Source organism: Xiphophorus couchianus, chromosome 15 (assembly GCF_001444195.1).
Source record: "Xiphophorus couchianus chromosome 15, X_couchianus-1.0, whole genome shotgun sequence".
NCBI lineage: Eukaryota > Metazoa > Chordata > Actinopteri > Cyprinodontiformes > Poeciliidae > Xiphophorus > Xiphophorus couchianus.
The window spans coordinates 9,986,699-10,014,030 of record NC_040242.1 but is presented as its reverse complement, the minus strand read 5'-3'; the positions used below and the strand labels follow the sequence as shown (position 1 = coordinate 10,014,030).

Here is a 27,332-nt window from a genome sequence, read left to right as displayed (position 1 = left end):
GTGACTCATTCTATCCAGAAGCACACAAAATACAATAATCCTAATAGCCCTCAAACTACATGTAAACTAAACATTGGAGCTGAAGTAAAAAAATGTTAGTTTGGTTCCACCATACACTAGAGTTTTGGTTTGCTTTGTGAGAATCATTCAGACAGTGAAATGTGAAAATGATTCTGCAACAAGTGTAATGCAACAACCAAAACAGGTTTGACACTTAAAACAACCAGCTTGAGGTGAAAAGGGGTAAAGATTTATAAGATTGTACCCTCTATTTAATTCTTGGATTGAACCATGAATAGATTTTGCTCTTATTTAGCAGCTTAGACTGTGTTGTGACAATAATATGTACACAAGAGAGAAATTAAAACACATGGGGCTGAACAGGAGGAAACTGAGTCTGACCTGATCAACATGAGGGGCTGTTGAAGCTCCTTGGAAACTAAACTACATCATTTATGCAAGAAAAAATGTTAAATTATTCAAATTTAATATGATAAATATGTATATTGTAATAACTTATTACATCTTGTTATTGTAATAGCATGACAGTATTTTACACAAACATGTAAGGTTTATTGTAAAAACAACAACATTGCCATGTGATAAAGCTCTGTTCTTGGGGGGTTTTTTTGCAAGAGTGGCTTGGACCAAATCTGCTTCTATTTGCAAAGTTGTGTTTCAGCTGTGGGTCTTTTTCCGTCCATCACAAGTTTCATCCAAAAAAGAACACCTTGAGTTTTTGTGGAAAACAGATGTACTCGTGGTCTCTTTGTGAGAAGTTCAGAAGGGCTCCGTCGAGGCACTCTGATTCTATTTTTGCTCTCTACCTTATTTTCCTCAAAGTCGACCAAGTGTGACCGTCAGTGTATCATCTTTTCGGAGTGTAACAGACCCTATCACCTCTTTTCTTTGAATGAGAAACTCCATGCAGACTGATTAATAAGCTTATAACTGACGTTTGCAATATGTTGGCGTAACTTTCACTACATTTTTTTATGTTACTAATAACAAGCAAACAAAAAATGTGCTTGTTTGACCTGCAATGCAGATCTTTATAACAAGTTAAGGAATGGATTGGGTTATCTGATCTAGTAAAGCTTGCAGTCAGCTCACAGCTTGTCAACTGTAGTTTTAATAAGTGTTACCTTAACAAACGTGGTGGTGGCAATCCTTTACTTTCCTTGCTATTAATATTTATGTTTTTCTCAACCAGAAATAGTCTGAGACATACAAAACTTGCTTTTATTAAATAAAGAAGAAAAATATAAGTGCCAACTTTCAGCCAGCTGGCTGTGACTCTATCGCTCATATAGCAAAATACAACATCACAATAAAAGGATTTCACTGTAAACTACAGGAAACATTATAACAAAAAACCAGACAACTTCTTACAACCTCAGTGAACCTTGATGCTTGTAGCAGCCACAATTCTATTCAAAAATCATTTTCTTGCAAATAAATGCATAGACTGAATATTAAAGTCATGTCTTTGTCTGGAATTAGTCTCTGAGGTGTGACTGATGCTGACAACATAGGGAGACAAAATACAGCTGGTTTCCTAACAGGAGTTTGATGCATTAGAGCCCAGAATTAACCACAGGGTAAGAAAAGCTCTTACCCTCCTGTATAATAAAACATTTATATTGTACCTGCTTGCTGAGTCCTGGATTTGAGTCTTCAGCCTCCACTTTGTATTTGCGAGGCAGTGTCTCCACTTCTCTGATAGCCTCCATGCTCACATCTTTGGGAAGCACGGCAAACAGCGACGTAACATACATGATGATGGATTTTTTATCTGGTAACTGCACCGCCACATCTGAGGCAGAGAAATGAGCAGGCCAGAGAAAAAGAAACAGATGGGGAGGCAGAAAAATCAAGATGCCAAGTGAATATTGGAAACAGGAGTTTGGAAAGAGGAGATAAAGAGGTGAAAATTGCATGAGGAAGAAAAAAAGCGTGGGCAGACAGGAATAGTAGTTAAAGGTAACAGGAGGAGATTACATGCAAAGGGACAAAAGCAGGTTGAAACATGTTAAACCACTTAAAAAGGCATTGATATGTGTGTAGAGAGTCATGATATAAAGTCATTTATACCTGAAATCAGGCAATTCAGATTGTAACAACTTCAAGGCATTAAACTGAGTTTTTTTTAGAAGCTGGCAGGAGTTTAAAGCAGTGTTCATCATAACAGAATATGGATCAGGGACTACAAAATAGTTCAGTCTGGGTCTTTTACAAAGAGTTGAAAAAGTATCCATACATTTTGTATAGCCACAAGATTTAACATTTTGTTGGAATGTAAACACAAACTGTGAAAACTGTTTTTCAGCCTTTAATGCATTTCCTTCAATGATTGAGACTGCCTTTATATTCATCAGTCTTCCCATCAAAATGAGCTTTTCTCCATATGTAGTATTCTGCATCTAGACTATCTTTTTCCACATGTTGGCTGGCCTCCCTGCATGACTTATGGCAAACTCTGGATTTCTTAATGCTTTATTTAATTAACAGATTTTTTTTGTGCCAATCTTGTGACTTTCCAGACGTCAACATGACAGCTTTACATGAAGAAATTACAAAAATCCCACAGACTCATTTCACAAATTTGCAATAAATATTTCCATTAATTGTTTTGCCTCCACTATATAATTATACACTAATTTGTTTTGGTGTATATCATAAAATCCTAATAAAAGACATATGTGGTTGGAATGGAACATAATCTGAAAAACATTAACCGATGTGAATACTTTTGCCAGGAAACATGTGGCACAACAAATAAAAACGGTACCTTCGGGATCCAGGAGCTTCTCTATAGCTAGCTGGTTTTTGGCGAAGGTGAAAGCGTGGTCGAGTCTCTCCACAGGGCTCATTTTGACCACCTGATCCCAGCTAAACGCTTCTGGTCTGAAGATAGGCAGAAAACCAGTAATACAGTCAGAGAAAAGGGGGGAAAAAAGCATAAACAGTGACAATGAAAATGGGAACAGTCATTAATAATTTCACATTTTATCAACAGTTTATGTTGTGTACAAAAAAGGCTGATTTCTGGGCAGTGCAGGCAGTGGCAGGGGGAGGGGGGGAGATGAGTGGCTGATGCGGGTGAGGAATGTGTGTTCAGTGATCCAACTAAAGTCTAGGCCCAGGTCTAAACCAACACTGGTCGTTCTCACAGCGCCCAGGCCAGTGTGTGTCACCATTACTAAGGACAAGGGATTACATAAGGGGGAAAACATCCCTGACCCCCTTTAACCCTTTTTTTCTTTCACATGCAACAGCCCACAGAGAGTAAGCAAACAGTGACACAGCAAGCCTAAACAAAACAAGTCGAGCAGCATACATACACACACACACACACACACACACCCTATAGATGCTGACCTGTCACCATGACCTTCTGCAGCTTTTGCAGTACCTTACACCAAAGCTTTACATTTCTGGCATTTTAATAAAGCTTATATATATCCTTTGAAAATATTGTCTATATAACAGGAGTGTTTAGAGTCCGCACCTGAAATGGTGGAGGATTGCGTTCAGGGCCAGTCCGTCACACCAGCTTGTGGTGAAATTCAGCACGTTGACTTCAGAGTATGAGCGCGTGCATTGTCGTACCCAACTTAGCAAAATCTTCTCACTGTTGGTCTGCTGCAGGTTGGACATGACATCCTTCATGATGTCTTTCACCTGCAAATGGAAACAAAGGTCAACTCAAATATTATGAACTCAACAAAAACAAAAGAACTCTAAACATTTTCACATACAATTGATACCCTATGTATGCATTACATACACCATTTGAAAAGAGATTAAATCACACTAAACTTCTTCTGTTATAGGTCAAAACGATATATCCTAAGTAATGTGACTATCATCAATATTGTAAAAATAAATTCACAAGAATAAGTTGCTCAATAGCAAAACTGTCTTCTGTGGTATTAAAACAAACAGAAGAACAATAAAAAAAGCAAGAGAAACCACCTCAGAGAAAAAGCAGCTGTTTATATTTTCAGCAAGTCGAACTGACAAAGCACTGAATGATTAGCATGTTTACTTGGATGAACGCATGTGTGCACTTTGATACAAAATTTCCATCATCGTTTTTTCTGGTCCCTCTGGAACATTGGTGGACGGCGAGTTATTAAAGCAAACACTAATGAGACTGTGTATGCTTGCAGTATGAGTGTGGAAAGTTCTCACCTGCCAGTGAAGAATAATGCTCCAGATGAGGCCTAATGTCAGTTTGTGGTTTCCATCGACAATATCGGTCCCCCCGATGTTTACCAAATCAACCTGCAAAAAGAAAGAAGAGATAATGAGTGTCTTTTGCACAGTAACACTGAAAGTAACATCAAATTATGTATCATGTTTTTTGAGTTGGCAATGCAAATGCATCTACATAAATAATGTTTTCTAGAACTGTATGGTCAGTTATAGTCAAGTATATCTAACCAGTGTATTTTAATTTCATTTCATTATATTACACCAGCACAACTTCCAAAGTGGGCCTCATCCTATGGGGTGAGGCAAAGAGTATTAAGTTTACATGTAAATATGTCTGAGTTTAGAGTCATCAAGTGGGACAGAAGTTCAAATGTGTCTGGTTGAATTATGAAGTGATTTCTTTACATGTAGAGCAGACATTTGACCCAAATCCTGACTTAATTAGACTAAACTGGATTTTGTCCACACAGAAAGAATTTCGTATTCACAGTACTGAACACATTTATTGGCACCTAGTTCCTCCACTGGAAGAATACAGCATTTTTTCCATATATTAACCCCCAAAAGTTCAATAATCTACATCAGATGTGTTTTCTCTTGTTTTTGTTTTGTTGTTGATGTCCTGTGTTAAGGTTTAAAATTTAATAATAGTATCTAGTTAAAAAAAAAACAAATAAATACAAAAATCCTAATCATCTTTGAGGTGTAAATTTAAGAAATGCTTTAATTGCATTTTTTGAAATGATTGTTAGAGGTATGAACAACTGTGCCAGAAGGCAGATATATTTTAAGACCTTTTATAGGTTTCATCAGGATAGAAAATAAAGTCTGGCACAGTTAATGATTTAAAACATAAAAACAACATAAATCCACTTTAGATTTTGGATATTATTGCACAACAACATTTCCTCAGGGAAACTTGTGACCAGCTAACAGTTTCTTTGGCAGCTGCAGGAGAAAACCCAGAAGGGGGCTAAACCTCCAGACTCAACTGCTTCCTATGAGATTGCCCTTCCACTTGGCTCCCACTGTTTAGGTCAAGATATTATGCAGAGAACTATATATAAAAACAAGGAGAGACATTAAAGGAATGATTGATGGGGTGCAGAGGCTTTACTGGCTAACAAAGAAAAACGTCACCCAGCAAAGTTTAAAACAATTTAAATCATTGTCAAGAGAAGGAGTTATTGGATGAAAATTTTAAAAACACATGTAAAAATATATCTGGATTAATTAAAGATCTAATATTTTCTAAAAGATAAAATTCATCACAATTTCCTCTTTCTACATATAATTTCCTTCTAAGAAACTTTGCCAAATTTTTGACATTTTTTTCACATGATTAAAAAAAAACATATCTAAAGGTTTCAGTTTTTGATGATAAATGGTGTCAAGAACAGAAAAACCAAGAACTCACATTATTTTGATGCAGAACCTGCAGCACTTTGTTGACATTGTTGAGGGAGTGCACCCTGGTGGAACCGCGCTCTTTGGTCTGAGAAAGAGGAAATGCAGCTGAAATGAGCCAAAAGCTTATTCACCATTCACCACCCATAATGAAGGAACAGGAATCAAACGAATACAGACAACAAACATTTCCTACTCTTGTTTATTTTTGTAGTACATTAAATTTTTCATGCTGGTTTCAGGAGGGGGAAACATTCACTAACATTCATCCACCTTAAATAAACAAGTCCTTTCAGGAACAGAATAAATAACAGGAAGTGAAATGCTACATGGAGGAAAACTATGTCATCACTCAGCGTAGCGTGTTACACCGCACATTCATCACACCCATTATCCTATCAGCATTGTCCATGGGCCAACTTATGGAAAGAATGGCTGGATGAACAGCAGCCAACTGCAAATCCCTTTTAAGTCTTCACATTCCTCTACCACTCATTAGCACCCAATTATAGCATTAGGATTCCAGTATCAGAGAGACAGAGTGGATATCGATGTGCCATCACATATGGCAAAGAGACAGCTGGCACTAAACATGACTGCAGGTGCAAGAAACATGATACTCTGCTGAAGAAATCAAAGATGGACGGAGGAGGGATAGAATAAAAATAATCATATTTTTTAGTTTCACAAGGATAATGAATGCATTATCTGTTCCTTAAATCACTAATATCTATTTTATATCAATTTTAATTAGCTGCTGAATAACACAATGTGACATACAATAAATAAAAAAATAACCAAGAAATAAATGTATAAGTTGAGTAACATTAATGCCCAAAGAGTGCTTTCTCGGGGCAAGAAGACACTATTTCTAGAAAAATTTGCCGTAGACTGAAATTGTGAACGTTGTGAATCAAATTGATGTAATTCTTAAATTAGCAATGTAACCACAAAAACACTGCATAAAGCATAACAGTATATAAAGGACCCACTGTTTTTCATATGTTTCCCTGCCCACCTGGATCAATGGAATGCATTACTTCCTCATCGAGTACTGCAGAAGACTGGAAATTACTCATTTAAATCAAGTGTGTGGAGGCAGGCTAATACCTATACAATGGATGGGATGAAAACTACTGACCTAAACAACAAAGATTCTTTTAATAGAAAACAGTGGATGTTAGGAAATATTTTACGGTTTCTTAACATATTTAAGAAACAGTGGACAAACCTACCAGGACAGTTTCTGTGAGACCCTCCAACAGGTCCAGTAGCTTTTTTCCATCTCTCAGGTCTGAAAACAAATCTTTGATGGGGGTCTTTCCTGTCTGAGAAAACAAAGAAAAAGGAACAAGTTAATTAGTTTTGGGCTGAATATGAAATAAAATGAAAGCAAAAAGGAGGCTAGCAAAAACTATGATCTATATGTGATCTCAGGACAGAAAAAACATTTTCCAGCAGGAAATTACTCCTAGTTTGTCAAGACTCGCATCTATCCTGTTTCATAATAGACAAGTGTTTAAACCTACAGCAAATACTGATAAGATCTTACATGAGATGTAATAATTTCTATGCTTATTTATTTGCATAATTAAGCAAAAATACCAAAGTATCAAGCAAAACCAACTGAAACACTACCATTCAGTAAATGGCTTGTTACCTGGAACAAATAGAGCAATTTGACCCAGAGCTTCAAGTGTCAGTGATGAAACTCTAGCAAGTCAGAGTGGATCCATTCTACTGTACTTATAACTGTGCTAAAATCTAAGCTGGACAGCAAATATATATAAAAAAAAAGAAAATGGTTGGTAGGCACACTAGTGAGCTGAGAAATCCACCAGGCAAAAATTGTGTTTATTCCTCATCACCTGTAACAAAGTTGTTGTGAACATTTAACTATTTAGTCTACTCGTCTGTGAATGGCAGAGCTGCACTGCAGAGATTACAGAGGACAAATGTTCGGATTTAAAAACTAAAATAGCCAGAGGATAGTCACAGCACTGAGGCTGATAGAATTTTTCTGTGTTTGGAGAAAGCAGGTTCGTTATCTATTGTGTTTTAAGAGGAGCAACAAAATCTTTATTGTACCCAGTGCTTCACGTACCTTGGAGAACTGCGCATTTATCCATTTGGTGAATGTTTTCTTCTGTACAGAGTCATGCTCATCTGTAGGGAAAGTTTTTTGGATAGTTAGTTTCCTCAGTCTTGTGAGAGGCAGTTATTTTTTAACTCTACACATTTATTTTTAGGGCCAACTTCACTTCAGGTCAACCCCACCCTCTTCCACTGACACACTGGTGAGTGATGATTGCAACTGGAGGCAATTATGGCTTAGAAGCATCCAGATCAATGTGCCACAAACGTCAGAAAATTACAGGAAACAAATTAAGCTAGAAAAAGAACATTTTGACTATGTGCCCTAAAATGTCAAAGCGTGCACAACCTCAGACGTAAGCCTGACACATCAAACCTACTTGGTTGTGTGCACACACCCGTACCCATTTATACTGTTCCAATAGTCAGACTGTACACATATTTTACATTCTCTTCCCACTCGACTCCCTCCTTCACTGCTCCTCCTTTATTCTGAGACGTGGCTCTCCAATAAGGCCTCATTGTGTTTCGGGCTCAGGGTCAGCTGCTTTGATGAGACCGAGCGATGGCTGGCGTGTGTAATAGATCAGAGCAGCTTGGATACACCACAGAAAAGTCAATTAAGTGACAAAGATACCAAGTTTATTTTCTTTCTCATGCATTTCAATAGTGCACCTAAAGAGTATGAAAAATAAAATCAGCACTGTCAATTAATGTGCCCTTGTCATTACTCAAACACCCCAGGTAGAGATTTATACAATACACAAAAATAATAATCTTAATAATGGCATAATAATTCAAGTTTACCCTCTCAAAGTCCAATAAACTTTAACTTTGTAAAGAACACCCCCCCTCTGGAACTGGAAGATATTCTAAACATCCAAAATAAAACACAAAAACCAGAAATAATACATAAAACGAAAATAAAAACCACACACAACTGAAACCATAAATAAAATAGATTATGATGTCTGTAAAAAAAAAATGCCTTTCAAAAAAATATCAATGGAAATTGTCAAGCTCATTTTAATTTGTCATGCAATTAATCAAATAACTGCTTATCGTGACAGTCTCAACTCTGAGTGAGGAGTAATCTGCTTCTGGCAGATGCCACAAGCTGCTGCAAACAATAGAAAGGAATCTAACTTTTAGCTGGATGTTTGCAAATATTCAAGATGGTTTGTTTGTTTTATTGCTTGTTTGTTTTCAGATTTCATGAGTTAACGTGACATTTAGGTAAAATTAGTGACTTTAGAAAAAATTTATTTTGCTGCAGGCTTCATTCTTATTGAATTGCTTTAACCCTTTAATAAAACGTGTTTTGCACATGCCTAGCTCCAACCTTGGGTAATGTTACACAACTGTTGGCCACATAAGTTTTACAAAGTATCAGCTGTAGGAGAAGCAATCAGTGCGATACTGGTGAACAATTCTTTAACACGGCATCCCCACATGATGGCAGGTTATGTTTTCTGAGGCTTTCTAGAAAAATTCACCAGGATGTAAATTTAGGAAAACACTTTCCCTAGCAGTTTGTAGATCAGGATGAACTGGAAAAAAGGTTTAAAGGTCAAACTCATCCGGCCTCACAGTGACCACCTCCTTTATTTGAAGTGTTTAAAGTGTGTTTGCAGTCGCTGGCTGGGTGAAACGGATATAAAAACAAGAATGCAACGGATGGAGAGGCCAGAGAAGGATGGGTGACAAAGTGAGAAAACGGAAAGAGATTTATTCTGTCAGGTTCCAGATGGCTTCCGACTTTTCCAATGGAGACAGCTTTACCTCCATGATACTGAGAGAGTTGTATCACCACAAATCGACATCCATATCTCAGGAGATGTCAGGAACAATAAGCAGAACAATCAGATAGGTGGGGGGGGGGGAGAAAAGAAAAACAGGAAGTACTAAATGTCTGCGGGTTGTCTAGTTTTGCAATCCGTCTTTTAAAGTAGTTCCGAAAGATAAACAATAAAACCCAAAAATTATGCATTTGCAAAACAAAAAGTATCGATGTTACAGCTAGATTATAGCTTTGGTGATATTGTTTGGGTTGCTGTGACTGATGCAAGCAAAACTATGGCAGAAAAAAAGGATAGAAAACAAGAATAAAGGGAGAACTTGTCAGCATACGCTTAAAATGCACTAAAAATTGGATGGTGAACAGAATAGGACACTTTTCAGCTTGATAAGCTGAAGAACAAATCTTATCAGATAAGATAATTTTGAAAAATGCTTACTTATAATTTATAGCCAAAACATTCACTCAAACCAGTCTGGATATTTACAATACTTTTTCCAACAGAGCAAACATGATGCCCATGGGAATTTAAAGACAATTAACATTCACAAGAAAAATGTATTCAGCTTACGAATCTATGATTTACCATGAGGTTTTATCCATGCAATACACTCTCCAAGTTATCCTGACTGGTGACCAGAAGTCAGCTACAACAACAAAAATAAAAAAAACTTTTTTCCACTCTGTGAATGTTCCATAGCTAGATACTACCAAAAGACACCAACAAAACATTTTCTGTTAGAAAGTACGAACTGAGGGAGGAAGACTCAAAGTTAGCCATTTCTACATGTCTAAAAATGTAGCCAGAAAAAGCACATAAATGCAAAACGGTCTTAAGAAAGAAGCTTTTTAAGACATGTTAGCAGTTCATTCACGCTCAGAGAGAGAAATGCACTAAGCTGAAAACAAGGTGGCCCAATGGAGTACACCAAGTACAACAAGTGTGTTAATCTTTCAAAAGGATCATTTCCAATTATATGAAACATGGAAATGCTGGCAGGATCTTTATTCACCACAAAACAATGCTAACCAGACTAATTTTGCCAGTTGTTTATCCAAGATGTAAAACACAATTGAAAATGTGAACTCCATAACCATAATTTATCTTTGCTTTTAAGTAACAGTACAACTGTTTTACAGTGAAAACTTATTTTGAATGCTCTATTCTATTTGAATGTTCTTGTAACTTTACAAAACCTAGAAATGGTTCACAACAACTTCATTAATTTGTCTCTTCTTAAAATAGTGAGGGGGAAAAAACTACACATACAAAGTAAAAGTGTGACAGGTTTTCTTCAGGTATGTTGCCAAGACAATATCAATTCTCCTTTTCTGGAAGCTCCATATAGGGCCTCCCGTCCTTAAAGCTTTATCAGCACCACAATCAAGCCTCTGAGGTTCCTGCAGAGTGGGTCCCTGCAGACTCAGATCTCCTTGGCTCTGTACCTTCCTATCTTGGCAAGACAATAAACATGATTCATGAACAGCGCCCCCTCAATCTGTCTACTTCACCTTCTCACCAGGGCACAGGAATGTCCAACTGCAGATCAAAGTAGTGGCAAGGTTGTGTGTGTGTGTTTGGATGAACAAGAAAGAAAATAGTCATGTAATTTAACCCCTTCACAAACTGGAGTTTGGAGTCAGTTGCAATACTCATAGAACAATATTAGCACACTAATAAGCAAGGACAAGGTGCATCTCTGCACATAATTGGAGGGAACATGTGAAGCTGAATCAGCTATAAAAGTTTCAACTGTAGAAGCTTAAATAACAAAATTACAGAACATATTCTTAGGAAAATCCCAAGCAAGTTAAGGACAGAAGACATACCTCAAGGCTATATTTAATGGGTCTTATTATCTAAAACACAAAAACTGCAATGGAGAGCACTGGCATAGTCGCAACAGCATAAGACTGAGGTAATGTACATTTAAGTTTTATCATTATAGATGATTCAAGCCTTCTTAAAAGACAGAAGAGCACTTATAATCTATTGCCAAAACATTCACTCCGAAAGGTCTGCATATTTACTATGCTTTTTCCAACAGAGCACACATGATATTCATGGCAGTTTAAAGACGCATAAAATTTTATTCAGTTGAATAAAAGTAAATAAATTAAAAATCCTTAAATCAACATTGCAATTCATGAAGATTGACTTTTGTGTTCTTATGATTTACCTTAAGGTGCTATACATGCAATAAACTAAATCATTACATTTAAATCTCCTGATGGTTTACATTAATGTGTGCTACATGCAAACAGAAGTAGTGGCTGGAACAAAATGCAAACTCTTTTGCAGATAAGTCCTTCCTTTTCATGCATGTTCATTTTTACAGAGGAAATCAGTCAAGCTGTGTCCCTTTCTATTCAGATGATCCATTTAAAGATTTGCACATTGTCCCTTTAAATTCAGTCTTTTTTGCTGTTGAGTTCTGGGCTACCACCAAAACTTTCACAGAGCTGTCCAACTTTCCCTGGGAAAAAAAACACAACCTTTATAGGTCACTTGGTCATATGGTAGGGATATAATATCTGTCCAGTGAGGAGAAATAAACAGATTGCACAAGCACAGTGAGGCAAGAGCCGCAAATCAAATATTCAACCGCTGCGTCCCATCAGCATGTTTCAGATAACTGACTTATGCAAACACATCAAGTTTTGGTGATCAGGACTTTGCACATTTAACACGGCAATAAGAGGCAAAACCCATTATGGATTAAGAATGGATTATATTATGAAGGGGATTCAGAGTTCAAGTTTGTTCTCAATGTACTGTACAAATGTACAAAAAGTAAAAGACAATCTAAAGCAGATACTCTGAATGTCAGACTTTAACATATTCTAACAAATAAGCTCTGCACATATAAGCACTAAGTGCATAAGTACAATTAGTAAATTTTTTAACAGCTCCAACATATTTGAAGAGTGTTGTCTGAGATATGGATTATTCTTATTCTAGTAGGTTTATAGGAATGCACAGAATTCCTATAATTTCCCATGCATGCCTTCCTCCTCCCCTCAGTGGTCACTTGTCTAAGCATGCCCCAGTCAGCGCAGCCTTGTTGACACTCTTCCCTCACGGTGATCCAGGAATTTGTAGGGAAAACACACTGAACGTCCGGAGAGATTAACACGTGTCCCTGTGGTCCATGTAGGTGCATGAAATGCTGTTATTAGCTGTGAGTGAAAATAGAAAGCCTCAAATTCAGCGCTGCCTAGAACACAATGAAAAGTTGTGTCCCTAGAGACTAACTAACTAGAAAGTACTGATGGAGTAGATGAAGGAGAGGATAAAAAACCGTTGGTGTGTACAAGTTTAATTTCAACATATTAATTCAGAGCAATTAAAAACCTCAGGTGTTAATTATGTTTTATGTCTTTAAAGAAGCAAATGAAACAAACTGTCATTGAAGTATTAACTTAAATGGCGTATTAAAGATTTTTCTTTTTAAAGCAGTTTTAATCTAAAAATATCCAGAAAGTTGTTTTTTTAAATATCCTGCAAATGCAAACATTTTTAAATGTTTGAAACAACTGCAATTAACCACTTCATTCTGCTACTCAAAAGCTTGCAAGCGCTTTTATCACTCACAAGCACCACAGTTGTGAATTTTGTCATCAATATCTGCAGTTTACATCTATTACGCATGTAGAAAACTGGTTGTCACAGAAACTGTCAAAAGTTCCTACCTCTGAGTCTGAGCTCATGCTCTGCCATCTTTGCCCATAAGTAACGGCTGTGCTGAACAAGAGGAAGCGGTGAAAACCAAAAAAAGCACAAACCCAAATAGTCCAAGAATATTTATGTAAATTACACCCAGATAGTCCTGTCACCTTTTTGGCCACTCTCCTTTGCATCGGTCACTCCTTGACCATTGAGAGAAGTAAAGATCAGAAGAATGCAGCAGCAGCAAAGAGAGAACAAGAAGGGAGGGAAAGAGGGACACTGTCCATGAAAGGGAAAAGGGAATCAGGGCTGAGCAGGACAGGACAGAGCAAGCCAAGTGTGGGGAGTCGTATACTACAGATTGAGAAAGGATGTTAACAGATAAAGCGCTCTGGCAGAATCACAGTGTTTGCTGCTGTCACGAGCTAAAGACAAAAGACAAAGGAGGGTCTATCCGGCAGAGATGGGTAAGCGATCCCAAACTCAAGATATAACGATAGTGGTGGTATTAACTTTTTGATTTGTTTGATAAAAACCAACTCACCTGATTGGCTGAAACAAAACATGTCCAACTTTACCATAACAGATAGGCCTGTAAATTACATTAATGTTTGTGTAAAACCACAATATGACACTCAGAGTGGGTAAAATAAGAAAGCTCAGTGTAATAAAAACAAATATTGATACTCTCATCAATCTGAAGCGGTGTTTTGCATCTGGACTGAAAATTAACATGAATTTCAAAGAGATGACCAACAGGGGAACTTCAAAAATTAGACTTACAAAGACATTTTGAGAGTTACTAGAATGGTATTTTTCAGCTTAATCAGTGATGATTGGAAACTAAAACATCTCATCGTTTACCGACTACCCATGAACATGCTAACGTGAGATTACATTCAGAGGAAGCACAGAGATGCAAAAAGTTACTCAGAACTATTTATACAACATGGTGAGCCAGTTTAATTCTGGGTGTGAAAGTCAGAATGGAGAAAAATCTGAGCAGATAACTGGAAGGCTAAAATGAATACAGCAAAGCTGTCTGAGAAAAAGTTAAGATACATTTTCTCTTTGAAATGCAAACACAACCCTTAGATGATGCTAATATGAGATGCTACAGACATTTTAACATGTCAGCATCAGAATTTTTGCTTTGATTTACATAGTTTTAAGACAGTAAAATCCAGTTCTACAGCAACTCCAGTAACACATGCATGGTATGACATTTCCTCTGCTCCCTAAATAGTGACCAATCATGGCAAGAAGGCTAAAAAAATTGTAATCAGCAAGTCAGAGCTTTACAAAATTAGATAATTCTGAAACCATCAAAGCTTTTTAATAAAAAACTGTAACAAATTTATTTATTTAATGCTTAATTACATTTCTTTCTATGCAAGGACTGTTAATTTAAATCCAAATCAGAATGGCAGCCTAGTATTTATATGTTTCATGTAAAGCAAATGCTCTCACTACATAACCCTAAACTTATCAAAAAATATTTGTTGCATTGTGTTTGACTACCTATAAACAGAAAGTACACAGAAACACTTAAGAGTCAGGAAAGGATGACCAAAGAAGCCCGAGAAGATTTTCACCGCTGACGTTATGAAAAAGAGGCGCAATCTACCAACAGAGTGAAAATCACCTTACCTAGGTCGAGGCTATATTCGTTCTTCCCCTTCTTTCTGAAAAAGTTACGCTTTCTCCATGACATCCACCGACTTAGATTCATAATGAAAAGTGATTACATTAAAAGAATGGAGAGCATAAAGAGCACGAGAAAGAAATGACAACAACTAATCCGGAAGAGGAAGACAAGGTGGTGGTAGTAACAGAGTCAGAGAGGAAAATAAAAAAACAAAAAACAAAGAGGAAGTAGAGGTGAGAGAGAAGTGCATCAAGTACACTGGGTGGGTTAAACTGGTGCTGGGCGGACCGGCCTGTATTTACACATTTATTCTCCAAATACTTACTTAAATGACAGAAGTATTTAATAAGAAACAGGGGGGAAAACACAAGAAAAAGCTAGAAACCTGTCTATTTAATCCATAAAAATGAAATAAAAACTAAACAAGCTCTCACAGTCCCTTGTTGCAGCAAACAAAAGCAGATAAATACAATTAGAGTGGCTAACATGGCAGCAACAACCTTTCCAAATAACATTTACATGAAAGTGAAACTTGCAACATGGCAAAAAAAAACAGCAATTACAAAAGTACCACATCAAATAGCGTCACAGCCATGACCTCACTTCTGACACTCAGTCGGCTGGTGAGCTGCTGTAGCAGAGCAGGGAACCATTTGCCCATTGATGTTTTCAGTCAATGAGGAGCAACAGGACAAACAGTTCTACTCCCACGCAAAGAGGGTGAAAATGGAGAGGGGGGGTTGAGTGAAACAGGACAGAGATGGAGAGAGAATGTTTGTTTTCTTGTTTGTTTTATTTAATAGAGAGCGCAGAGGGAGGGAGCACAAATCCTCTCAAGAGTCTGACTGAATTAAAAGTTCTTCCCATGCCTGAGATTCAAAGCATCTGGTCTGGTAACTCCTCAGAAAGCTGAGATGGCTTGGGTGAGGTTAGAATTGACAAGTCAGTGAAGGAATCAGGAACTCAAAGGAACCTTTAAATGCTGCATTGTTCTCTGCAAAACCCCTACACCACTATTAATCAAAAATGTTCAAGAATAAATCCATAAAGAAAATAGTCGGAGTAAAAAAAGATGATTTATCTATTACAGAGGCCAAACTCCTTTGGTGTCAATGTCAGAATCTTAACAGTCTTCTATTGCTCTTTTATTCAAAGTATTTTCTTGTTTTCTCTTAGTTGCTGGCTGAACAAGCTTACCATCAGAGTCAACAACACTCGTAACTGCATAATGCCAAACAGAGGGTTGTGTCCTTACTGTGGCAAAGTCGGCATTAAGGTTGAATGCATCATTAATCAAAAAGAAATAAAGTTTTATTTTCTCGTTCTTTTTTCTGATGCCTCCAGGTTGACGGTACTTTATGCCCCTGACAAAAACAACGCATTATTCATTTCTTCTTTTTATTTTTTTAAATTACATGCTAGTTTTAAATACTCTGCAGCAGATCTTTTATTGTACTTACTTCTGTTTGTATTACTTTTTTAACTGATAAAAACCATAAAAACATAAACAACAACATACATCATGTGTCAGAAATTACTTCTTAAATTAAAGTCTCATTACTTTAAAAAATAGTACAAGTTTAAGTAATTAATTTTGACTTAAAAAAGAGCTGATTTTATACTTAATTTTAATGTTGGCCCATAAAGATACAGAACTAATTCACCAGAACCATGCTTACAAATTTAAGTAAATACAATCGTGAATGAAATTTACCAAAATAACCTTAACTCTTGACTGAAAAGAATTTGACTGTGACCTAAATGAATGGCAGAAAATCATAAGACTTTTTTCAAAACAAGCCCAAGAAACCATAGTTAGCTACTCATTTGGCTCTACGCCCAAAACTGATAAGTGATAAAAGAGGAAAGCTCCTCCACCCAAACCCTCATTTGTCTAGAATCACAGAGGAAACTTTAAAACAACCTTATATACATAAAAGGTTCAAAGTAGAAACTCTTAAAAGCAATGGGTATCATTAATATTGGCAACAGTTTCTGAACACTTCTTAACCCGCTGTTCACATGCTGACATTTAGTGCATTTTTATTTCCTTGTTTTGCAAAGGTTTATGCAAACAGCTACACTTTGTATAAATAACAGTTAATACATTTAATTTGCACTAACCTTTTAGTGCCTAAAGCAACTTTGCAAAGTATTCCAACTCTTTTTGTTAAGCAATATGCAATTTAATCTCCCATTGAGTTATTGGATGGGTGGGTTTTCTCTTGAGGATAACACTATGAAGTAGGGATTGGCTAGTTACTCATATCAACGTATCAAGGTTTTAAAAACAGCTTTAATGCCCCATTGTGATGTTCCTACTATTGTTTAAAGGACTTCTAACAAGATGCCAGTGAATTATATGAGCTTGATTAGTCATCTTTCCAAATAGTCAATTCAACCAGAAACAATGTTAAAAAAAAACCTTTGAAAAAATGTAAGTTTTAGAATTTAACTATGACTAGGATTAGATTTACTTATTCAATCCATGAAAATACTTATGAAAAATAAACTTATTTGTCCTAGATCAAGTAGTAATCATAACTTGCTCCCTTTAGAAACTCCTATCTTGAGAAGATAATTCAGTCGTTTGAATGAGGCATTTTTTTTATAGGGGGGACACAAATGATTTAGACAAATTGCACAAAATACGTGTCCAAACGTCACATAAAAAGGAGGGAACGCTTGTCAGTATGTGCCTGAAGCCAATTTAAGACGGATCATCTGTGCCGTTTCCGCCCTTCTTCTCAAGACTCTAAATGTCATGTGTGCAGGGTGGAGTACAGTCAGAACGGAGCTAGCACATGGACCAGAGAGTCCCACACACTACCACACCCTGGGGAGATGTTTTGGCCTCAGCCTCCATTCCCAAATTTCCAGCCATGATTTTTGCAGCACTAGCTCGAGTCACTCCCCCTTCCCAGGCGGCCAAATCCAGCAACAACCCTGGAGACCAAAGCAAACACAGAGGCCTCTGTACTTATATGTATATATGTATATATAGAAACATCCAGCTGTGTGGTTACTTATTTCCCAAAGTGGAAAACTCTCATTGAACCGTAAAAGAAAGTGAAGGTAAGCCAGAGAGTAAGAAAAAAACCCAGATTGCTTAGATTATTTAGTTTGACTTTTCATTGGATGACAGTGCCCTTTAAGAATTTTTTTTTCCCCCATGGCATAACAATGACAACATTAATCTTTAATCCTAATAGCTTAACTACATCAAATGATTATTACTTCTCAGCAAGAATTTTAACCTTCTTTCACACCAACTCACACAGCTGATGAAGATACATCAGCTGTGGCACGCCCTGTGGCAACAGACCAGGTCTAGCATTAGGGAACAGTGACAAGCAACAGAGCTCGTAGGGTGACATATCACACCCTCAGTTTGGTTAACGCTCACATTCTTGCTCTCAGAGAGACAATAATAGTTCTGACACAACAGAATAGTCCACACCCAAAGATAATATAGAACCAAATACTCCTGTCTGGTGCTCAGCCGGGGAAGATGACAATAAAACAGCACATGTCAAACAGGTGCAAACAATTTAATGAGAGCTAGAGAAGAAAAGGATGGTAATTTTAACTACAGAACAATAACAAAAAAAACTTTCCTCGTGTGTCTCCCAAGTTTGATTTTCTGGTACAGAGATGTTTCAGATCAAACAAGTTTTTGTCACACGAAACACTGACTATATACAAAAATTACTTTTTAAATTATGATTTCTTTCATTAGGGGTTAAATTATCCAAATCAACAAGACTGTCTTTTAAATCTAATACCAGGACGCTAGACTTTTGCCAGGCAGACGGTTTTTAAAGGTTTCAGATATCTGGCAAAGAGTATTTTGCATCTCTATCCATTCTTCTTTAAAGATTAATTTTAAACTCATCTAAGTGGATTGTAAGACCAAGCAGCCTGTTTAAGATTTTGTCAGAGTCAACTGGGAAGCCTGGGACCAGTACCATCACCATATTTGAATGTCAATATGATATTGTGTTCTCAAAAACATTTTTTTCCCCACAAAAAATGTAACAGAACACACACATCATCCAAAAACTTTGACTTTTTTCTCACCGTTCTATAGAAATATATCATCAAATGTCTTTACGGATTACCAATGTGTATTTTGGTCGGTTTAATGATGAACATTGAAGTTAACTGAGGAAGGTTAAACCTGCAGAGGTTTAGATGTCGTGAGTTCCTTTCTGGCCTCCTGGATAAATCATCAATGTGTTCTTGTAGTGATTTTTGTGGGTCACCGTTGTTTCCAAGCTTATGAATATGGATTTGGATTTTCCCAAAACATTGATAAGTCCTCGGTATGCCAAACTAAATTAATTCACTTCATGATAAGGAAGTGGGGTAATGACATTGTCACACAGGGTAAGTTTGAATAGCTTCCCTTAATAAATAAAACAATTTGAAGACTGTTTTTATATTTATGCAGATTTTCTGAAACATTTAAGTGCAGTAAAAAAATGATATCAGAAGAAACCTTTAAGGGAGAAAATACTTTTCATAACTCTGGATGTGTTTATTTTAAGTTATCAAGCCTCCCAGTTTCATATCCTTCAGTCAAAAGACCTTGTGGGACATGCAATATGATCCTCATAACATAAATTGAAAACAACCTATTAGAGTGCATGATGAGAAAATTGAGAAAAGCTACAACATAAGACAAGGATGCTAGCTGCCGTTTTACATTTTTCTGCACTGTGGAATGAGAAGTTAGAAAGTACAAGAACAGAATAAACAGAATAACCGACCTTCAAGGGGTTACAAGATAATCCAAGCAGAACTTTGTGAAATAGTGCGTGTAAGCATCCTTAGCGCTCTGACTTGTGGCAAACCGCTGTCTACAAGGTTAACCAAGATATTTCTGCACATAAAGTGAAACAAGGGTGGTCTAGGGTCCAGGAACCAAACAAATAAACAACAGTCATAAAGTTTGTGATTACTTAGATTCAAGTAAGATTTGGGGATCACAGCCAGTTGGCTTTTCTGGGTTCAGACAAGCTTAAACAAATAACTGCAAGTCATCATAGATGTATAGTTTATTCTGTTACCAATCTTTGACAAAATTCAACTGAAGGTACCAAAACAATCTGCAACACCATTTGATGCTTTGCTTTTAAAATGAAATGTAATTAAATCAACCAAGTTGGCAACACGGAGGAGAGATTGAAAGAAAATCTGCAGCTTGAAGTGCAGTCCTTCCAAGAAGCTAGTGGCCTGTAGATTTCAGAGATGAAGCTACATGTAGGTCAGCTGCTGACTGGCTGAAAGTAAGGTTGAACTAGATAGGATCCAACTACATTTATCACAAGGAACACCAAGCGTGACAAACACTGAAGGACAAAGACCCCACAGACTGCACAAGACAATCTAGGTTTCAGTCTATCACAAAGCGAATGTTTGTTTCTCGATATGGTCGTTACTTTATGTGGGGGGAGCAGAAATAATAAGAGAATAACATTTACATTAAACAAATGATAACGGTAGCAGGTATGTTTTCTCAAACAGACATGCTGAAAGACATAAACCATTGAAAAAAACTCATTGAGGCACAAGTTCTCTCTTTTTTAAATAGTTGGTGATAACCTCTGAAACTTATTTTTGAAAGCCTTTTCGTTAGATCCTAGTGGTAGCACTGAGTCCTCATGAACTAATGGCTGTTGTCCCAGCTGTGAAGATATCCCTCCACCTGCCCACCGGGCATCACCCACTCACTTCTTACAGCTCAGGTTTCAGCTCCACACAGCCTACACATCTTCTCCAACAAAGGAGCTCCTTATCTGCATTTATGACTTTACAGCAGCCACTGTATCTTCGTTTAGATACAGAATACATTTTTAGAACCAACCTTTACAGACTCTAAGAGGTGTGAAAAAAGTAAGATCTAAAATCATGATGTGTGTGAGAATGTATGGTCATTTTTCATCATGCTCAGGGTCAAGTAAGCTCTGAATGATAAAACAGAATTGTCATGCAAAAGTATCACAAAACTGAGGTGAGAAAAAAATTCCGCATTGATTTGTGGGGGTTTTTTGCAGATAAAGATCATAATAACTGTGACTTAATATATTAAGTGACTCTAAATGGAGAGCATCTGCTTGCTCTCCATCGAGAACACATTTCTGTCCCAGCATCAAGACTTTTGAAACCTCCAGCACATATTCCTACACCATTACCATGTATTTAGCTCCAGCTGTCATCTTCAAACGTATGTACTAGTTTTATTCCAATAAGAAATAAAACTGAAGATTGGAGCTGTAAAGTGAGAAAATGTTTAAAACATCAATGGTTATTAATGCTTTTGCGAGGCACTATACCTGTAGCCATACCAACTGCATGTAATTTTTTTTAAAACCACAAGGATCAAGATTGTTACGTTTCTTCAATATAAACGTATAACTCTGAAGATACCAAACTGTTTTAGAGTGCCACGGCAATGGTCTGTACTAAATGTGTAACTGTACTTTTTTTGTTGCTATGGTGACCTGAAACTTGGTAAAACAAAAAAAAAAGCCTTGTGGTCTGAAGACTAGAGCTGTAAATTACAAACTCTTGTGGGAGTACCAGCTCAGTGGAATTCCTGGCACGGATCTGAAAGCGCAACAAGGCTGGGCGAGTGAGGAAAGCTGGCACATGGACTTTTTTCTTCTTCTCCTCCAGTGTGTTTGATGGTTGAGAGAAACAGCAAAGTGCAACTAGCAGGGGGGATTGATTCCAGGACACTGCAACAAGTATAAGCTGTAATTTTGCTTTAAACCAGAATAAATAATTCTGGGAGAAAAGATCACATCAAATTGAACTAATGAAGATATGGCACATTCAATTCATGCACTTCTAGGGGCTAGTTGTACATTATATAGATAAAAATTTTGCTAAATAGCTCTAATCTACAAAAGACAGTATATTTTCACATAACTGCAGGTTTTCTTACACCTGCTGATTTGTGTTTTCTCCACTCTGGTGGTCGTTCAGTAGAGTACAAAATCGGCCTGTCATAACTATTACGTAACCCTGACAGTTTGAGTTGTCTGTAATGATTTACTGGCATCAACACATCAATCTATCCACTTAACTATCCATCCATCTTCTGTCACTCATCCAGAATCAGGTTGTAGGGACAACAGCCTCAGCAGAGGTTCCCAGACCTCCCTGTTTGGCAGCCAACTATTTTAGCTCATTCAGGAGAGTCTGACTAATTCCCAAGCCAGTTATGGGAGAGAATCTCTTAGGAAAGTATCAAGTCTTAACCCAGGCCTCTTCCCAGTGGGTCATGTCCAAAACACATCCCACTTGTCAATGCAACTTTACTTGTGTTTGTATTAATCATTATATGGAGCTAAAAGATGCGTCATAAATATATTTAATTATTTTCAGCTGTTTGACTAGAACATCATCTTTTTGACAAACAAGAGTGAGAATCGTGGCGCCTGTGAAAAATTTGTTTTCCCCGCCAAATCTGATTGTAACCATTGATTTTAGCAAGTCTGTTCTACATTTGGGTTGTTCTTCAAACTTTTCAAAGTCTCCTCTGGGGTTGCTTACATCTAAGCATGCGTTGGTATGATATTCTCTTACAATATTACAGCTTTTTCTAAATATGTTCCTTATAAAGTAACAGTAGAGAACAAGCTGATATTAGCTGGTTAGCCAGTCTGGCTATCTGCTGGACAGGGACTACAGTGACAGACATGTTGCTCATCGCTTCGCATCAGCAATGGGAGGTGCTCCTTTAGTTTCTATCATGACCATCCCTGTTTTTAACCTCCAGACATACTTCTAAACAACTGGATTTATGGGGCAGAGACATACTGCTCTATTATGTGCTCCATACAGACAGATAAAACACTCATTCTCTGACATATAAAACATACTTTCAACCAGAGGAAGAGTGTAACAAATCATTTCTGCAATTTTTAAACCTTAACCTTTTAAAATGTTGGCAAACATTGAGCCCCATAACTTAGCCTACCTACCAAAAATTAAAAAAATACATACAAATACTTTAAACTAATTAAAAGTGACAACAATTGCCATTACTTCCTTAGTAATCCATGCAGATTAACAAATGATGTCTGGAATGTGGACAGACAACTCCTCTCTTGCAAAAATCCCAACATGGGCACCCAGCCTACTATGATTTAAGAACTAATCCCATGTTTCATCCAGTTTAAGCCTTCCAGAATCACTGGACAGGGGATCAATGGGTGAGAGGCTGAGTGTACACTGGACCCATCACTAGTCCATCATCACAGACAAAGAACCACCAATTTAGACTTGAAGCAGACAAGCAACCTAACATGAATGTTTTGGTCCTGTGGGAAGAAGCCAGAGTACCAAGAGAAAACCCACATATGAATATGGAGAACATACAAACTCAAACTCAATTCAGGCCCATGTCCTTTTGCCACAAGGCAACAGTAAAAAATATAAATGGAGCTCAATAGCAAAGTTCAATCTCTAAACTTTATGTGAACTGGCTCAAATCAACTTGGGAAAAACAAGTGCATCAAGAATTTCAACTTTCTGCATCTACCTTGAACAATTATTTGTTTTAAATCCAATGTTTTATGTGGTATGTGAGCATTATCTATATTCGATGAAACAAAATACCTCCAAATCCCTCGCAAATACCCGTGTCTTGTATATATGTTTTAAATTGATGCGTTTTTGTGAATGCTAGACAAGTGCTGCACAGAAAGATAAGCGCTTCTCAGTCACTTATCTTTCACTGTCCCTTTTGTTATTATCTGAAACACAAGATATTTCATCTTTGAAGGACACATAATTCATCACCTGGGAATTCCTCCAAGTTATCTTAAATTACCTCACCTTTTCAGCTTAAGCACTCCTCCCACCTGAACAACAACTTGTTTCTTTGAGGGAGGCGTCTACAAAAGATTAACCTATGGAATGAAAACATTGACGGAGAAAGATCATTGGGTGTGGCTCTCTAAAACCATCCCTGCATTCTTTTCTACACTGTTCTCTGCTGCCATTGGTCAATTTTTTTCTGCTGCTTTCTCTTTTTCTCTCAGTGAACTTCGTATAGTCAACTGTCTTCAGTTCACTTCACACGTTTTGCTGCTCGTTTTGCCTCCGTCCCTTTTCCCCTGGCTCCATGGGAACTGAGGCTAACCATGCACAACAGGATTTCTGGCTCTGTCAGGGTTTCCTTTCGGTCGCTACCCTCAAGCACATATAACAGAGCGTAACCTTATTCTGTGAGGTGATGTGTACCTAAAGAGGCCTGGAGGCTCCGTCAGAATTTACACTTGGACATGTGCTCATTGGCTAACCATGCTGGGTGCACTAGAAGAGAAGTCACTTTTTAGAAAACATACCTGATCGCCACTTGATTATTTCATTAAACTCTTCATTGACTCCTCCTTCTGCAGTGTCTCCTTGTAATGCCATTGTAGATTAATAATCCAACGTTTGCACAGATCAAACTATGTGGTACACCTCAAGGCCACTTTGGAAACAGTGGAACAGCTCTTCTTCTGCCCCTGAGAGAACAAAAAAATTGTCTCAGACAAACGTATTCAGATATGACTGATATATTTAACTTTTGCTTCTATTTAAAATAACTTTTGCAATGATGTTACATCTGTGATTTTGAGTGTATTTCAGTGGATTCTATGTAAAAGACCAACAGAAAAAATTAAACAAATATGAAAAAGGAAGGATACATGTATATTTTTTTCAAATAAAACTCTGAAATGTGTGATGCACATTTGTATTTCATCCCTTTAAGTCGATACTTTGTAGAATCACAGCTATGGACATCTAAAGACTAAAATTTTTAGACATTCCTTTTGCAAAAAAGCTTGAATCTGTCAGGTTGAAAGGGAGAGGTCTGTAATTACAGATTTTAAAATTCTTAACTTCTCCTTTTTCCCCCCCAGGTCTCAATCATGACTGGGCAATTTTGACACATGAATATGCTTCAATGGTAGCCATTCCATGGTGTTATGCTTAGGATCAGTCCTGTTGGGAAGTGAACTTCTGCAACAGGCTCAGTTTTACAACCAATGATGAGATTTCTCCCAGGATTACCCCGTGTTTGGCTTCATCCATCAACTCAATCAACCCTAACCTGCTATTCTGATATGTTAAAGAAAAGCCTCCCCACTGTACAATCCTATCACCACCATATTTCCACATATAGATGATGTCTAGCATTACAAAGTGTTTGTTTTATTCCACACATGGTATTTTTGCATGAACGCCAGACGGTTACATTTTGATTCCATCTGATGAGTGAATGTTTGTTAATAAATATATTTAAAAAAAATCTCCTTTGACCTATAAATAAGAATGCACAAAGTTGAATCTTGTTTTGTTTGGTTAATTACCATCATGGTTCAAATTCTGCTTTGTGTGACCACTTTGTTTTGATGTGCCATCAATAAACTCCATTCAGTTTTGTCTAATCTAATAGTTCTACTGAGTTGATTTTGGACCCTGGCAAGGAGCTGATGGACACAATACTGAGACATTATTATGCAATTTGTTGTCATGTGCTAACATGCAACTAAGCATGTGATTCTTTGTGGATGTTTTAAATTTACAAACAGGATATGAAATAAAAGCCTTCATTCGCTCATTTATAACTCTTAAAAAGGCCAATTATGTTTTGTGGTTCGTTCTTTAAAAGGGTTTCAATCCACTCCCAAAACATTTGAGGGACGCTTCTGTGCAGATTTACAAATCTGTCGCAGGGTGAGTCAAAGTTCTTACAGCATGATGTAAAACCCCAAAAATAGTTGTATAAGCAAGGAAAAGGCGCACTATCTATCTTTGCATGCGTGTTAAAATTTCAGTTCCTCTCCGAGTTAGACGGGTAGTTGTGGCGACCAAAGCAAAACAGAGACACAATCTGTCAGATAAGCTGAACTCCTTGAAAATGTTACTGTATAATGATTTAGAAGTGCATGTGAGAATTTGAAGTGGGCTACGATTGGGCCAAGTACATTTATTTAGGTCTTTTTTTTTTATTACTCTGACAAATTGTCCAACACAAACACGAGTCGAAGTGGCCTAGTTGGAGTTAATGTTTCATCTCTAAGGCATGACTGTAGCGAATACTGAGCCAATTCAATTAAACTGCAACGTGCAAACCGACACCTGCGTCAAGACCCCAGGTGAAACCACTTCAGTGTTTTGTTTTATGAAGCTAATCTAACCTACCCCGCCTGCCCCGTGTTCTTTAAGGTGTTTTGCTATGTTTAAAAGAAACAAACTCACCTCCACCGTCTGTGACAGGGGTCAGGAAACGCGTTCCCTCTAAACAACTTCAAAATGTGTATACAAACAAGGCCTAATGTGCCAAAGGTGTTTCCGAGAACAAAAGTCCAAACAGTCTAAGGCATTTTCTACGAGGCACAGAGCACCTTCCTTATCATAGCTTAAGTCCAAGCTCAGATAAAGTAAGGAGAACCTTCTTGAAGAGCATCCAGTCTCCACGATATGCTCCCTTAAAAAGATTCAGGAGACGCCTCCTTCCTGTTTAATGCTGAGGAAAACCCCGTTGCTGTCTTAGTAGTTCACAGCTTGCTGTGTCCCGAAAACTGAAAGTCGGTTACAGCATTTCACAGCTGAACACGGCGGTGCAGGTCCTACAACTTTGTTCCTGTTGCTTTCTTGACTCTTTCTCCCCATTGCTCACTGGTGTAAAATTAATCACACTTACCTGCGTGAAGCGGAAATGCAAGAATCCGTCTATCAGAATAAAACAATTAGTTGTTTGACTTGCACAAACTGTTACGGACCATTTGTTGTGTTTGTTCGGGGTTTTATTCTTCTGGAAAGACAACCAGATAATTAGTACTGATCTGCATCGCATCGAAGATAAACTCCCATTTGGAGAAGAAAATAGAAATAAACCTTTATTGCTGAAGAACTTAACCGGAAGTATTTATGTAACGTGCCTCTTTTAACAACCGCCTCTGGCTGTTCCCTTGCCTGTAAAAGTTTTCCTGACTGGGAGATGGAAACATGGCGCGGTGACCGTCACGTGACGTAACACCACCCAAACCGGCGACTCCCACCAGAAATCCCCCTTTATTAGAAAAAAACACTATTTAAACTAAAAGTCATATGTGAATACGGAACCGGTTCATTCAACAAATGCATAACTAAATAATAAATAATTGTATACAATTATGTTTTGTTTTTTTTAGAAAAATTTAAAACAAAAACAATTTTAATTTTGTACACTGAATAAATACATATTTTAGTTATTTGCAAAATACAAAATTAATGATATGATATATATATATACGTCCAGAAAACAAATCAACTGAGAACAATTTCTCCTAAATTATTGTATTATTTTTAATGTAGAGTGTGACTTTTTAAAGCTGAGTACATAAAGTTTTCCTTGACACAGAAACCTAAAAAAGTAGAAATACGGTGCAAAAAAAAGTCCTTCAAAATTGCGGCTCCTGAAAAGATTATCAGCATTCCACCAG

The 27,332-nt window shown here is 37.2% G+C and overlaps 1 protein-coding gene across 7 annotated transcripts in view; it reads right to left on the bottom strand.

Annotated features, from left to right (window-relative positions):
- utrn (utrophin) overlaps window positions 1-26,522 on the bottom strand; it is a 181,236-nt gene extending 154,714 nt beyond the window's left edge. For 3 of the 7 annotated variants that reach the window (XM_028040702.1, XM_028040708.1, XM_028040705.1), the window contains exons 1-8: window positions 14,841-14,978; window positions 7,733-7,794; window positions 6,864-6,956; window positions 5,639-5,716; window positions 4,198-4,290; window positions 3,512-3,684; window positions 2,792-2,907; window positions 1,650-1,816 (exon numbers count right to left, since the gene is read on the bottom strand). In XM_028040702.1, coding sequence (XP_027896503.1) covers window positions 1,650-1,816; window positions 2,792-2,907; window positions 3,512-3,684; window positions 4,198-4,290; window positions 5,639-5,716; window positions 6,864-6,956; window positions 7,733-7,794; window positions 14,841-14,922 — 864 coding nt within the window. In that variant the 5' untranslated portion in view covers window positions 14,923-14,978. Of the gene's footprint in view, window positions 1-1,649; window positions 1,817-2,791; window positions 2,908-3,511; window positions 3,685-4,197; window positions 4,291-5,638; window positions 5,717-6,863; window positions 6,957-7,732; window positions 7,795-14,840; window positions 14,979-24,200; window positions 24,366-26,106 lie in introns of those variants that run through there. The other 4 variants (XM_028040707.1, XM_028040703.1, XM_028040706.1 and 1 more) reach the window with 2 other exon arrangements.
- Between the last annotated feature and the right edge of the window lie 810 nt (window positions 26,523-27,332).